This window comes from Myotis nattereri (assembly GCF_964212035.1).
Source record: "Myotis nattereri genome assembly, chromosome: 2".
Taxonomy (NCBI): domain Eukaryota; kingdom Metazoa; phylum Chordata; class Mammalia; order Chiroptera; family Vespertilionidae; genus Myotis; species Myotis nattereri.
In genome coordinates this window covers 213,595,543-213,609,112 of record NC_138076.1, presented here as the reverse complement: position 1 = coordinate 213,609,112, position 13,570 = coordinate 213,595,543, and the positions used below count along the sequence as shown (strand labels likewise).

At 61.5% G+C, this 13,570-nt stretch overlaps 1 protein-coding gene across 4 annotated transcripts in view; it reads right to left on the bottom strand.

Moving 5' to 3' along the window:
* Positions 1–2,552: 2,552 nt before the first annotated feature.
* ARHGAP8 (Rho GTPase activating protein 8) overlaps positions 2,553–13,570 on the bottom strand; it is a 36,802-nt gene continuing 25,784 nt past the window's right edge. For 2 of the 4 annotated variants that reach the window (XM_081082975.1, XM_081082976.1), the window contains 5 exons: positions 9,419–9,492; positions 5,885–5,962; positions 5,109–5,237; positions 3,585–3,688; positions 2,635–3,010 (listed from right to left, as the gene is read on the bottom strand). In XM_081082975.1, coding sequence (XP_080939101.1) covers positions 2,696–3,010; positions 3,585–3,688; positions 5,109–5,237; positions 5,885–5,962; positions 9,419–9,492 — 700 coding nt within the window. In that variant the 3' untranslated portion in view covers positions 2,635–2,695. Of the gene's footprint in view, positions 3,011–3,584; positions 3,689–5,108; positions 5,298–5,884; positions 5,963–9,418; positions 9,493–13,570 lie in introns of all 4 variants that reach the window. The other 2 variants (XM_081082973.1, XM_081082974.1) reach the window with 2 other exon arrangements.

Here is a 13,570-nt window from a genome sequence, read left to right as displayed (position 1 = left end):
CGGTGCAGGCCCCAGGTCCGCGCCTCGGCCCGCCCTCTGGACGCCTTGGCTGGCCTCCCCCCGCCTCCGGCGTTCTGCCTGAGCTGCTGGCTCCCGGCTCCTGCCGCCAGCCTGGTCCTCCGCTGGGGACTCCACTGCTTTCGTCTTGGGACAGAGCCGCTGGCCTTGGGGCTGCCTCTGCCCTGGCTCAGGGGTCCCCTGGGAGCCCCCTGCTAGCCCACCTGGCCTGGCAAAGCCGGGGTGAGGGGACAGAGCTGAGGTCGGAGAGCGAAGACTGCAGTGTGGCGCCTGAGCCCGGACTGCCTCGTCCTCATCCCCAGCCCGGGTTCCCGCACAGCCCACTCCCACCGCGAGGGCAGGGGTCTGGGCGCTGGTGCCATCCCCAGCCCCTGACCAGGACGGGAACCCCCTCCAAAGACGCACCCTCACTGCCCCCTCCTCCTCCCTGGGACAGCTCTGCCATGAAAGGGACCCAGAGTGTGCAGACATCTGCCTCCTGCAGCTCCACCCACCCAGCCAGCACCCGGGGGTCCTGTGCCCATGTGCGGACAGCCTTGGGGTGCGGGGGGGGGGCTGCCCTCCAGCACCTCTCCCAGCCCCATCTGCCCCAGGCCCCATAGAGCAGGGCCGTCCTAGCTCCTGGCCCTTGGGGATGGAAGCCCTCGGGGGTGGAGGGTGCAGGCTGTCGGACGGTCACCCTCTCTGTGGCCTCTGCTCACATGACCGTGGTGACGGGACTCCACTTCCCAGAGGGCTGTGCCGCTGGGACACTGTCGTAGTGTGTGTGTGTGTGTGTGTGGGGGTGGCGTGACGAGGCACCACAGACCCCGACAGAAGTATGTTCTCCTGGAGGCCGGAGGCCGAGGTCCAGGTGCCCGCAAGGCTGCTCCTCCTGAGGCCGGACAGACTGTTGGCGATCAGCCCCGGCGACCTTGGTCCTTTGCTTAGACAGCGATTCTTCCCTGGCGCTCTCACCCACGGCCTCCGTGCCATTGCTGGTAACCTCCTGCGTGCCCTGCCACCTCCCACGCGCCCTGCCACCTCCCGCGCGCCCTGCCACCTCCCGCGCGCCCTGCCACCTCCCGCGTCCCCTGCAATCTTCCGCGTGCCCTGCAATCTCCCGCGTGCCATCTCCCGCATGCCCCGCCACCTCTCGCATGCCCCACCACCTCCCGCGTGCCCTGCCACCTCCCACGCGCCCTGCCACCTCCCGCGCGCCCTGCCACCTCCCGCGTCCCCTGCAATCTCCCGCAAGCCCTGCGATCTCCGACGTGCCCTGGCCTGGACGCATCACCCGCCTCTGCCTCCCTCTGCACACAGCGTGCTTCCTGGGCGCCTGTGCGTCCAAATGTCCCTTTTCATAAGGACACGGCGTAACGGATAAGGGTCCACCCACTGACCTCACTTAAACGCAGTCATCCTGCTTCCAGGTGAGGCCACGTGCACAACCAGAGGGTTAGGGCTTCAGCAGTAGCACGGCGCCCACCTTCTTTTGCTGAGGTGCTGGGGAAATGGTGCTTCGACGCTGCGAAGGCTGACGAGGCCTCCCCACGCTGAGGCCACGAGCCCACTTATCCTGCCAGAGGGAGACCATGGTCACAGCAGCCACCGGAGAGCGTCGCAGCCCCTCCGGCATCAGGGCACATGAGGTGTGTTTCTCACGATCGTGCCGCACCGTGAACCTTTCTGCATGATTCATGAGGCCTGATCTAAGGCCGTTATTCCGGGGCTCACAGTGGTGAGTGCGTGAGGGAGCCGTCATTTTTATCTCGGATTTGACACCCTCCTGGGGGCAGGCACGGAGGCCAGCGGCTCCTCCAGGGGCCGAGGCGAGGACTGGGGGCTTTTCTCGGCTCAGACTGCGACCCTCTTGGGGACCCCACTCAGTCCTGGTCCGGGCTCCCTGTGCCGGGAGGTCAGAGCTGCAAGTGTGTTTGCAAATAGAATAAAGAGCCCTGGCCGGTCTGAATCAGTGGATAGAGTGTTGGCCTGCGGACTGAAGGGTCCTGGGTTCGATTCCCGGTCAAGGGCACGTACCTTGGTGGCAGGTTCCTCCCCAGCGGGGCCCTGGTCAGGGCGCATGCAGGAGGCGACCAGTCGATGTGCTTCTCTCACACCAATGTTTCTCCAGCAGCTCAACAGGGTTCATGACCTTGTAACAGGATGGCCAGGACCACGGGGCCAGAACACGTCGCCTGCTTTACCACCCCAATTCTCCACAGCCTCCCCCTCCCTGCTTTGCCAAATCACTCTGCAGAGCCCTCCCACTGCGGTCCCGGCCTTGGCCATGAGACTGGCGTGGGCCAACGGCGTGCGAGCACGTGCGACAGCAGCCAGAGCAAGGAGGTGCTTGCCCGGCTGCCTCCTGTAAAACGCGCCCCGTGCAGCCGCTAAAGCCCCCACCAGACCAGCACTGCTCAGCTGACCCACTGACAGAGGCCCCACAGCTGGTTTCAGGTGGCTGCTTTGTTACGCGGCATTGCAGCAGCAGCAGCTGCCAGATACAAGGCCTCACCCAACAAATGCCCATCTTCAGTCAGGCCACGGGAGTTATGGTTCTGACAGACCTGTCACCACGTCTCTGCCCACGGCTCAGGGACGTGGGCCAGGGCTGAGGGACCAGGACCAGGCCTTGCCACGGGAGGTCATTTAATGGCAAGTTTACAAAACACACGAGTGCACAGATGGGCAGAGGTCAGCGGGACACTTCCAGCACCAGCGGTGTCTCCGGGCAGCTGCCAGGGGCCGGAGGCCTGGTGGGCACAGCGAGGCCTCCGGAGAAGGGTTTGCCCTGCTCCCCTGCCCCGGCTGGGCCGGCACCCGGCTCCCCGCGGGCATCCTGGGCGCTGAAGACCTTCCCGTAGTACTCGATCAGCAGCTCGGTGAACAGGTTCAGGGGCACCAGGGCGCCCAGGGAGGACGCCCCCTGGGACGGCCAGATCAAATTCAGCCCGAAGACGCAGGCCAGGTTGGAGCTGGTCATCTTGTTAAAAATGCTCTCCCGGGACACCTGCAGGGCATGAGACGGGTGACCCATGGGTCCCGTGCAGGGAACACACTGGATTGGGAGCCAGGGCTGTGACCTTGTGCTGCCACCTCCCTGCTCTGGGCTTCAGTTTCCCCATCTGTAAGGGGAAGGGATCGGCCTTGATGCCTGAGGGACCCTCTGGCTCTGACCTTCTACAGTCTCCTCTGGGACCCCTCAGCCTCCCCCAGACCCCTCTTCTACCCAGAGGTGGGCCTCTGGCACAGCGGGCATGGGCAGGGCCCCTGGCTTCACCCAGCAGACGGCCTGGGACACAGCCCCTCTCTCCGTAATGCCCCCCCACCTCCGGACAGGAGACGACGTGGGAGCAGAGGCCCCAAGAAAGAAGGCCAAGGGCACAGCGAGGGCAGGGGTGGGCCTGGGCGGCCCCGGCCGGCAGCGCGCAGGGCTGCTCAGTGGAGTCACTGCCCGCCAGGCCTTGGATGAAGCCCTCTGGAGCCAGGGGGTGGCATTCCAAGGCCGAGGGAGGGTGACCCCAGACCTGGTCTGCGGCTGACGTGGAGGCCAGGCCCTGCCGGCAGCCCTGCCCGGCGCTCACCTCGTGCAGGAAGCCCATGAGGTAGCTGAGGACCGCGTAGTTGTGGTCCGGCAGGCCCCGCAGGATCTGGCGGCAGCGGGTCACACGCAGGCTGCTCTCCACACCTGCCACGGCACAGGGGGCGGGGGTCCCTCCTGAGTCCCCCGAGGGGAGGGCCCAGGTGCAGGGGACAGTGCCCTCTGATGGCCTGGAGCGCCTACTCCCGGCCGAGCAGCTGTTCTCAGCAAACCCTCTCTCCCCCAGCTCCGTCCCTGCTTGAGCGCCTGGCTACTGCCTCCCAGAAAGCCGCTCACTTGACAAATGGGAAGGCAGGCCGGGCGCTGGCAAATGGAAGCCCTAGGGCCTGGGGGCCAAATGGCAGACTTTTATCAATAAAGCTTTATTGGCACAGCCACACCCGTTCATTTACATATTGTCTAGGGCTGCTTTGCAGAGTTGAGTCTGGCCCCCAAAGCCTGAGATGTTTGCCATCTGGCTCTTTACAGAAAAGGTGGCTGACCCGCTCGAGACCAGCTCACTTGCTCATGGTTCTCAGTGGCTCAGGCCCCACACCCACCGGGGTGGAGCTGTCCCAGGTTCTGAGACCCCAGTTCCTCTTAACTGCACCCCCACCGAGGTCTGTAAGCTGCAGGTCAAAACTCACCCATCAGCGAGCATTCCCCAGGCTCCCGCTGCGGAAGCACACGCACACACCCGCACACACACACACGCACACACTCACTCATGCACCCACACAGGCACGCACATGCACACACACACATTCTCCCACACACTGCCTTCCACACACACACACTCCCTTCCACACATACACACATGCACAGATACTCACATGCACTTGCACACAGACGCTCACATTCATGCACACACTCATATGCACTCAGATATAAGCACTCACAGACACACAATCCTTTACACACGCGAACACTCCCTTACACACTTACACTCTCACACACATACTCACACACTCGCACACCCCAGTCCTCGGCGTGCTGACCTCCCGCCACGCCTCGGGCAGGGTTACCACCAACACGTGCTTTACACGCACAGCTGCTGCTGCAGGTCACCCCCCACACACACACACACAGTAATCGTCCTTTCCTTTCCTGGAAACAAGCCATTTTGGACGACGGACACGGGCATAGAGCCTGTGAAATGAGTATTTCCATGGAATCAGCGAGCCGGGGCTCACCTGTCCTGGAACTCGGCTCTCCAGCTCACCCCGTCTTTCTAGGAATGATGGCCCCGGAGGGGGTCCCGGAGCAGGCCCACCTCCAGCTCGGCCCCTTCAGAGAGCCCTCCCAGGCCAGAGCAGGGACCCGCCCGCGGGCTGTCACACGCCAGGGCACGGCGCACCTCCTGTGAGTCTGGAACCACACCGGGCTCGCCCGGGGCCACCCTGCCGCTCAGCCCGGCTGCGCCGGACCAGCCCGCCCCCCATGGACACGGTGCCCGGCTGAGGCTGGGGGTCCAGGTGGGGTAGCTCCTCTCCCGGCCCTTGGCGGGCATCCCGGGGCGGGCACGTACCGGTGATCCCGAGGACCTGCTCGTAGGCCTCGGAGGTCAGCAGCGGCTGGGGCAGCTCCCGCAGGAAGGTCTTCAGGACGGCAGCGGCCACGTGCACGTCTCCGTAGTCATCGAAGTTCACGGGCTTCCCTGGACAGGGCGGAGTCTGAGCTCTGCCTCTGGGCCGGGATTCCTGCTCCCAGCCGGGCTCTGAGGCAAAGCAGCTCTAAACCTCCGAGGGCAAGAGCCTGAGGCTGGGGCGACATGACTGGGGGACGACTCTGCCCTCCGGAAATGGGGGTGCTGTCACCCCCCGCCTCTGCTTCTCCAGGGCGCCTGGCCGAGGCTGGGGAGTTACTGTCTCTGCTATGTGGCTTGGTCCGCCTGGGATGGGGGCGCTGTGAGGTCGGGCCCAGGCTCTTGTCCCCCCGTGCCCGGCACAGGGCTGAGCAGGGCGGGCCCAAAGCGCCCAACGCCGGCCCCATCGCTTACGGAGCGACTGCGTGACCCTGGAAATGATGGGGTGCACGGAGTAGAGGGACCCTCCCTGTAAGCGAGCTCACTGCTTCCCCAGTGTCTCGCGGCAGCTGCGGGAGCCTCTGCGACACAGTCTCTGTCCTGCAACCCCCCCCCGCCCCCCCGCCCCAGGGAGAAACCATGAGGAGGACGCGTTGGAGGGCCCGGCTGCCCGGGAGGCGGCCACAGGACGCCCCGGCAGCTCCCGGCTGGGCTGCTCTGGGGGCGGGGGGACAGCATGTGGCCTGGGGGATCGGGCTGAGGCCCAGGGAGCCGCTCACCTTGGTTGTAGAGCCGCCGGACCTCGCGGACGGTCTGGACGCTGGCCGACCTCCGGAACAGGCCCTCGGTGCGGAGCCCTGCGGGACAGCCGCCTGCATCCCCGTCCGCTCACTGGTCCCCGACTCCCCGCCCGCCCAGCACCGCCTCCTGCGGTTCCCCCCTCCCACCTACTGCCCGCCTTCACTCGCTCCTCTCAACCCCAATGTTTCCGTATTCCCACCGATTCCCCACCCGCGTGCCCAGGAGGGAGACGGGAAAGGGCCCGGCACTAAAGTCAGGCCCGGCCTCCGCGCTCGGCTGCCGTGGCTGCAGGGTGAGGCCTCGGGCCCTGCCTCCGAGGCTGCAGAAGGGATGCGGGGAGCATACACGCCAGGCACCCGGGAGCCTCCGGCGCTCTGCTCCCCTTTCTTCCCATGAGTGTCTAGCATGCAGCCACTCGCTGCATGTGATTTAAATTCAAGTTTAATTAAAATGAAATCCTAGCCGAACCGGTTTGACTCAGTGGGTAGAGCATCGGCCTTCGGACTGAAGGGTCCCAGGTTCGATTCCAGTCAAGGGCATGCATGCACCTTGGTTGCGGGCACGTCCCCAGTGGGGGGCGTGCAGGAGGCAGCTGATCGATCTCTCTCATGGATGTTTCTGGCTCTCTATCACTCTCCCTTCTTCTCTGTAAAAAATCAATAAAATATTTAAAAAATAAAATAAAATAAAATAAAATGAAATCCTATATAAAAGGTTAATATGCAAATCGATCAAACAGAGAAATGACCGGTCGCTATGACACACACTGACCACCAGGGGCCAGACACTCAACGCAGGAGCTGCCCCCTGGTGATCAGGACACTCCCACAGGGGGAGCACCACTCAGCCAGCAGCTGGGCTCACAGCTGGTGAGTGCAGTGGCAGTGGCAGGAGCCTCTCCCGCCTATGAGGCAGCGCTATGGACCCCTCAGGGGATGTCCGCCTGTCTGCTTAGGCCCGCTCCCCGAGAGGGTGCAGGCTGGGCTGAGGGGTGCCCTGCCCCCCAGTGCACTGGGCCTCTAGTAAAATATAAGACTCCAGTCGCCCAACACATGAGCCACATATGAAGGACTCTTCTGCCCAGGTAGGTGGTGATTCCCACTTAGGATCTCACAGATGAGACCCTCATACCTCCCCCGCTCAAGCTGCCTCCATTCTGAAGCTGAGGGAGAGATTCAACATGGATGTCCAACTCTGACCAGCGCCTGTGGGCGCCCTTCCCAGTCCTCGTCAGCCAGGAGAGCTTCCCACGCGTCGTTACCACGGACCTGGCTGGTCTGGCCACGCTGCCCTCGCCCTCTCCCCCCGCCCCACTGCTGCTCTAACCCTCTCTCCAGCCTCCAGCCGGCCCCATGGGCCTCCTGGCCTCAGCCACTGCTATTCCCTCCGCCTGGGGGGCTATTTCCTCTCTGTTTTTGGCCGAGTGACTGTAAGAGGCAGAATTCTCGGACGCCCCCAGATTCCTGGGCCCAAGCACTCGGTCCAACACTGGCCACAGTGCTGCGTGGAGGGACTTTGTAGATGGAACTCAGGTCCAAGGCAGTTGACCTTGAAATAGGGGGACGAGCTTGGGTGGGTCTGACCTAATCAGGCGGGCGTTTAAAAAGGGACCAGGTTCCTCCTGGCAAAAGGAGTGTGGATTCTGGGGACAGGGATGCCATGTGTGGCCAGGTCTCCGCTGGTGGAGGGGCCACACAGCAAGGCAAGCGAGACGGGAAGAGGCCCGTGGCAGGCGGTCAGCCAGGAAGCAGGCTCCTCAGAAGTTCAACCGCAAAGAACAGGATTTGGCTGCGATCTGAGTGCGTGTGGACGTGGAGGCTGCCACGGAGCCCAGAGGGAAGGCGCACGCCCACACCTTGGATTCAGCTTTGTGAGTCCTGAGCAGGGAGCGGCCCCATGTGCCTGGACTTCTGAGCTCAGAAACTGAGATAAAATAACACCTTCAAGCCCTGGCTGGTGTGCTTAGTGAATAGAGCACCAGCCTGCGGACTGAAGGGTCCCGGGTTGGATTCTGGTCAAGGGCACATGCCCAGGTTGTGGGCTCGACCCCCAGTAGGGGGCGTGCAGGAGGCAGTCGATCAATGATTCTCTCTCATCATTGATGCTTCTATCTATCTCTCTCCCTCTCCCTTCCTCTTTGAAATCAATAAAAATATATTTTAAAAAATAACCCAGCCCTGACTGGTTTGGCTCAGTGGATAGAGCGTCGGCCTGCAGACTGAAAGGTCCTGGGTTCGATTCCAGTCAGGGGCATGTACCTTGGTTGCAGGCACATCCCCAGTAGTAGAGTGTGCAGGAGGCAGCTGATCGATGTTTCTCTCTCATCGATGTTTCTAACTCTCTATTCCTCTCCCTTCCTCTCTGTAAAAAATCAATAAAATATATTTAAAAAAAACACCCCATTCATGCTGTCTCACGCCACATAATTCATGGTGGTTTGTGACACAGCAGGGAAGCCAGAGCAGGGACTCCAGTGTGAGAGCTCAGGCCCCTGATCTCCAACCAGCTCATCCCCACTGGTGACACCCGGGTCATCGTGGTGACAGCTTTACGGAGGGAAGGCAAGGCAGAGATCAGCCACCCTGAGCCCAAAAGGCGGGACCCTGTGTTGCGGTCACCGTGGTAACCAAGTGCCTGGGGTGCCAAGGAGGAAGCGCTCAATTCACATGTTCACGCAGCAAGTAGCTACTGAGCCCGACGGTGGGCGGGGTTCATGTGGGGTTTTCTGTTTGTTTTTAATGAATAAAGGAGCAGCTACATGAAAGAAAAAGACACCCCTGTCACAGTTCCTGACTTGGGTCTTCATGCGCTATCTTTCGTCCCCTCCTGAAACACACAACCGAAAGGATCGTAGGAGAAATGGCGTCTAGTCAGAGTGGAGACAGCTCCAATGGCACGCAGGCCCTCCAGCCACGGAGGCGCTGTGTGTGACTGACGCACAGTTCCTGGGGCACGTGCGCGCGCACACACACACACACACACACGCGCGCACACGCACACGCACACGCAGCACCTGTCCCAGCCCCTGCCGGTGGCCACCACCCCTCCCGTCCCTCCTGTTAGGATCAAAGCAGCCTCCACACACCTTCCCGCGGCTCCGGGCCTGGCCTCCGGGGTCTGGGAGAAGCCACAAGGCTCAGCCCTCCAAGCCCCCGAGCGCCCAGCGGGGTCTGCACACCAGGCTCACCTGTCGGGTCAGAGGAGTCTCTGCTCTGGAGGCCCCTCAAGAAGCCCGGGAACCGGGCACTGCTACTGACCCATTGCACAGATGAGGAAACAGAGGCCCAAGGCCACACGGCTAGGACACCGTGGAGCCAGGACTCAGACCCAGACAGTCCGGGTCCAGAGCCCACAGGGGGAGCCATGTGCCTGAGCCCGTCCCACCCGGGGCACCCGCCCAGCGCGGGCTCCCACTCCTCCAATTCCCCGGCCCGGGCGCTCAGGACCGGAGCGGGCCCCCCGGGGAGGGCACCCCCAGCCCTCACGGCCCCGGCGGAGCCCCCACCACTCACCTTTCTCCCGCAGGTACGTCACCGTGAGCCGCAGCACCGGGGGGATGAGCTCGCCTTGGTTTTTGTCTCTGAGGCTGAGGGAGAGGAGAGACAGCAACAGCGTCACCTGGGCTCATGGGGGATCGCGATGGGGCTCGATGGGGATCGCCCCACCTGCGGGGAAGCAGGACCGAGGGCCCCGCCGAGGGAGACGCAGCCTCGGCCTCAGGAAGCCGGTGGTCTGGTGGCCGAGTGGCAGGAGTAATACAACCGAAAGCGCGGTGTCGAGCGCCACCGGAGACGCACCTGACGCAGGGGACGCCTGGGGTGGCCAAGGCTTCACCTGGGGCAACTTCTGAGTTGGGTTTTGAGGGATGAGTAGGAGCCTCAGAGGGCAAAAGAGGGAGGGGCATTCCAGAGGAGGGAAGCACAGGGGGAAGGCCCAGAGGCGAGGAGACGTGGCCCTGAGGGCAGAAGCAGGGACCCGGGTGGGTGCTGATCAATCAAAAACATCCGCGAAGAAAACCCGGATGTGGCCTCAGAGGCCTGTTCACACTCAGCCTCTGGCTGCACTAATCTGATACCGATTCACATAAAGAACCTTTAAAGCACCATGTACAACATACATGAAAGGCCCTCCCAGACACAGACATGGACACGGACATGGACACAGACATGGACACGGACATGGACACAGACATGGACACGGACACACACAGACATGGACACAGGCACAGACACACAGACACAGACACAGACAGACACTCTCCCCCACAGCTCATTTGGCAGAATCAGGATCTGAAGCCAGAGAGAGAGGGAGACATCGATTGGTTCCCTCCCACATGTGCTGAGAATCTAGCCTGCAACTGAGGAATGTGCCCTTGGCAAGGAATCGAACTCATGACCCTTTGGTCTGCGGGCAGACACTCTAACCACTGAGCAGCCAGCTAGGACGAGTTTGTGATATTTTAAAAATAGGAAGAACAGGGAGGGAGGGAGGGTCACCTGAAATTACAGTGATAACAGGGAGGGTGGCACCCAGGCTGCTCCCACCCTCTGAGCCGGTCCTTCATCTCACACCCCCTCCCACCCTCTGAAGCGGGAAGGATGGTGCAGCTCGCATCACGATCGGCGAAGGTCTCGGCCACAAGCCAGCGGGAGGGCCTGGGTGCCGCCAGAACCGGGCAGCGCCCATGAACATCACAGATAGCACCCAGCCGTGAGGACCTACTGTGCGTCTGGCACGCTACTAAGCCCGCTGGCTTCATCACAGCGCCTCATGTTTACGGAGGACAAAGCAGACTCGAGAGGCTAGCTGTTCCCTCTACGGCCACACAGCCTAGGGTTCCAGTCACAGCAGACTCCCAGGCCCCTGTCCCTGGAGCAGCCCCAGGCTTGTGCTCTGAGGTGGGGGTCTGGGTGCAGTGGGGGTGCTGGGAGGTGGCCCAGGCCCTGGAATGCTGTGACTCACCTCTGCTCAGCTGCCCCCCTCTTTGGGAGGCAAACGGGCAAAGAGAAACAGGTTTGCTTCATCGGCGAGACCAGGCCCCCAAACTCTAACGGGTGGGGCTTCCGGCAAGTGAGGCCAGCACGTGGCCTGAGCCAGAGCCTCAGGAGGCCTGTTCCCCCCACTTCCCCCCACGCAGCTCCCCAGGTGGCATCTCACGCTCTCTGCACAGCCACCGGGTGCCGGAGACCAAAGACAGGTGTCCCCCGCCCGCAGCCACCCTTCAGCTCTCCCCTTGCAGAAGCGTGCCCTGCTCAGCGCGGCCTTCCGCTCTGCGAGGGGAGCCGAGGCCCAGGAGCCACGCGGTCCCGTTCGCCGACGCACAGCACCCCCGGATCCGTCACCACCCGTCACTGACAAAACAGGGCGGAGTAGGCACAGCGGAAACTACAAAACCACCTGGAAGTTTGAAAAGGTCCCAATAAATGGAGCGACCGCCTGTGTTCACGGACTCAAAACCCAATATTGCTAAGACGGCAAAGCCCCAAACGGACCGGAGGCAGCACCATCCCCGCTGGGAGCCCGCGGCCTGCGCTGCAGACTGACCAGCAGCTTCTAAAATGAACATGGAAACTCGAGGCCCCAGAATAGCCGGACCGGTCCCGAAAAAGAACGGAGTGGAGCACTCGCACTTCCGATTTAAACCTACTAAACGCCTCAGTGATAAAGATAGTGCGGCACCGGCATCTAGAGCAACAGGGCGGACTTGAGAGTCCAGAAATAAACCCTCACGTTATGTCCGACGCGTTTTCTTTTGTTTTTTTAATCCTCACCCAAGGATATGCTTAAAAAAAATTAGAGAGAGAGAGACATCAATGTGAGAAACATCGATTGGTTGCCTCCTGTATGGAACCCACAACCTATGTATGTGCCCTGACTGGGAATTGAACCCACGACCCTTCAGTGCGCGCAGGATGATGCTCCAACCAACTGAGCCACCCCGGCCAGGGCTGGCCAATGGGAGAAAAAGTCTTTTCAACAAGTGGTTCTTGTTTGTGTGGAGTCATCAGGGAAGGCTTCCTGGAGGAGGGGACTCTGAAGGAGGAAGAAGAGCAGGCGAAGTGCTAGGCAGCAGGAACGGGCTCATATAGTCTGACACCCTGTTGTTAAGCCCCCGTGGCCCTGGAGGGTGAGGGAGGCAGGGGTTCAATTCCAGTTACAGAGAACGAAACTGGCGTTGCTAGCTCGACTTCCCAAAGCTGGAAAGTGTCAGAACTGGGATGTGGCCTCCCCTCCCCCATCCCCAGGAGGCCCCTCCCTCTCCCCAGTGGCCCACCCTGGCCCAGACAGGGCTGCACTAAACACACATGTGCGTTCCATGCTCCCTCTTCAGGCACCTCGAGCCAGCAAGGACCTCCTGAATCTGACTGCCCCGTAACATACAGACTCAATTAGCGTGTGGCAAGGGGATGGCTTTCTGTTTTGTGCTGTGGAACCCAACTCAGCAAATTCACATTTGTGAACAGGGCCCTGTTATATGAATTTTAATGATGTTTATTCATTCATAGTCCAAGCAAATGACGCATCCGGTGCTTTACTTAATATGTTCATTGCCATTTTATTACAGTGTCCGCAATGAAGCAGCATAAAATATTAATTTAAAGAGCCAATCGCACGGATTCCCTCTCAGAGTGGCCCGCGCAGGGTTTCAAAGGTTGTGCGATGCTCGTCACTCCCTCAGGGCACAAGGAGCGGGTTTTCACAGTGACGACTGGCCCTGCTGCAGGGGTGGGGAACGTCCGGCCGGCGGGCCGTGCAAGGCCGGCGAGATCATGTGGTCTGGCCCTGCCGAGGCTCTAGGGGTGAGTTAATTGAGTGTTTGACCGAACATCGCGGGCCAGTGTTTCCGGTGATAGTTTTGTGTGGCCTGCAAATGATGTTCTAAATATCCCACGGCCCCTGGCAGAGAAAAGCGGGCACCCGGCTTTGGTAAGGGACAACACCACCGCCTGCCTTCGATCGGGAGCTCAAACGCCGTGTCCACACGTTCTGAGAGGCACCTGCTCAAACCCAAGACCACAGGGCTTCCCAGAGCAGAGGGGCCACACAAATGACTGCGCGTCCCCCACACGCGGGTGGGTGGCTTTTTAAAAAGTATATATTTGTATTGATTTCAGAGAGGAAGGGAGAGGGGGAGATAGAAACATCAATGAGGAGAGAGAATCACTGATCGGCTGCCTCCTGCACGCCCCACACTAGGGGTCGAGTCCACAACCCGGGCACGTGCCCTTGACCGGAATCGAACCCGGGGCCCTTCAGTCCACCGGCCGACGCTCTATCCACCCAGCCAAACGGGCTCGGGCTCGGGTGGATGGCTTTTGAAGCCCATGAGGTGGGCGTGCTTTTGGTTTTACACTTTTAAAGTTTTATTAGACAACACGAGACAGAAGTGGCTCTGAGCAACAAAGGAGCGAATCCAAGAGGCGCAGCTGGTCCTCAGGGGGAGGCTGATGACGGAAAGGCCAGTGGCCTCGGCCACAGCCGCCAAGGACCCCGGATCAGGACACAGCAGCACAGCAGGACCTCGGGACAGCCGGAAACAGGCCGGAGGGTCACAGGTGGCTTGAAACTCCCTGGCCTGCTGGCGGGGCATCCCTGGGACCCTCCTCTGAGCCGAGTTCTCACCAGCGCCCCCAGCGGGGCCCACGGTCACTGCAGGTGCGTTC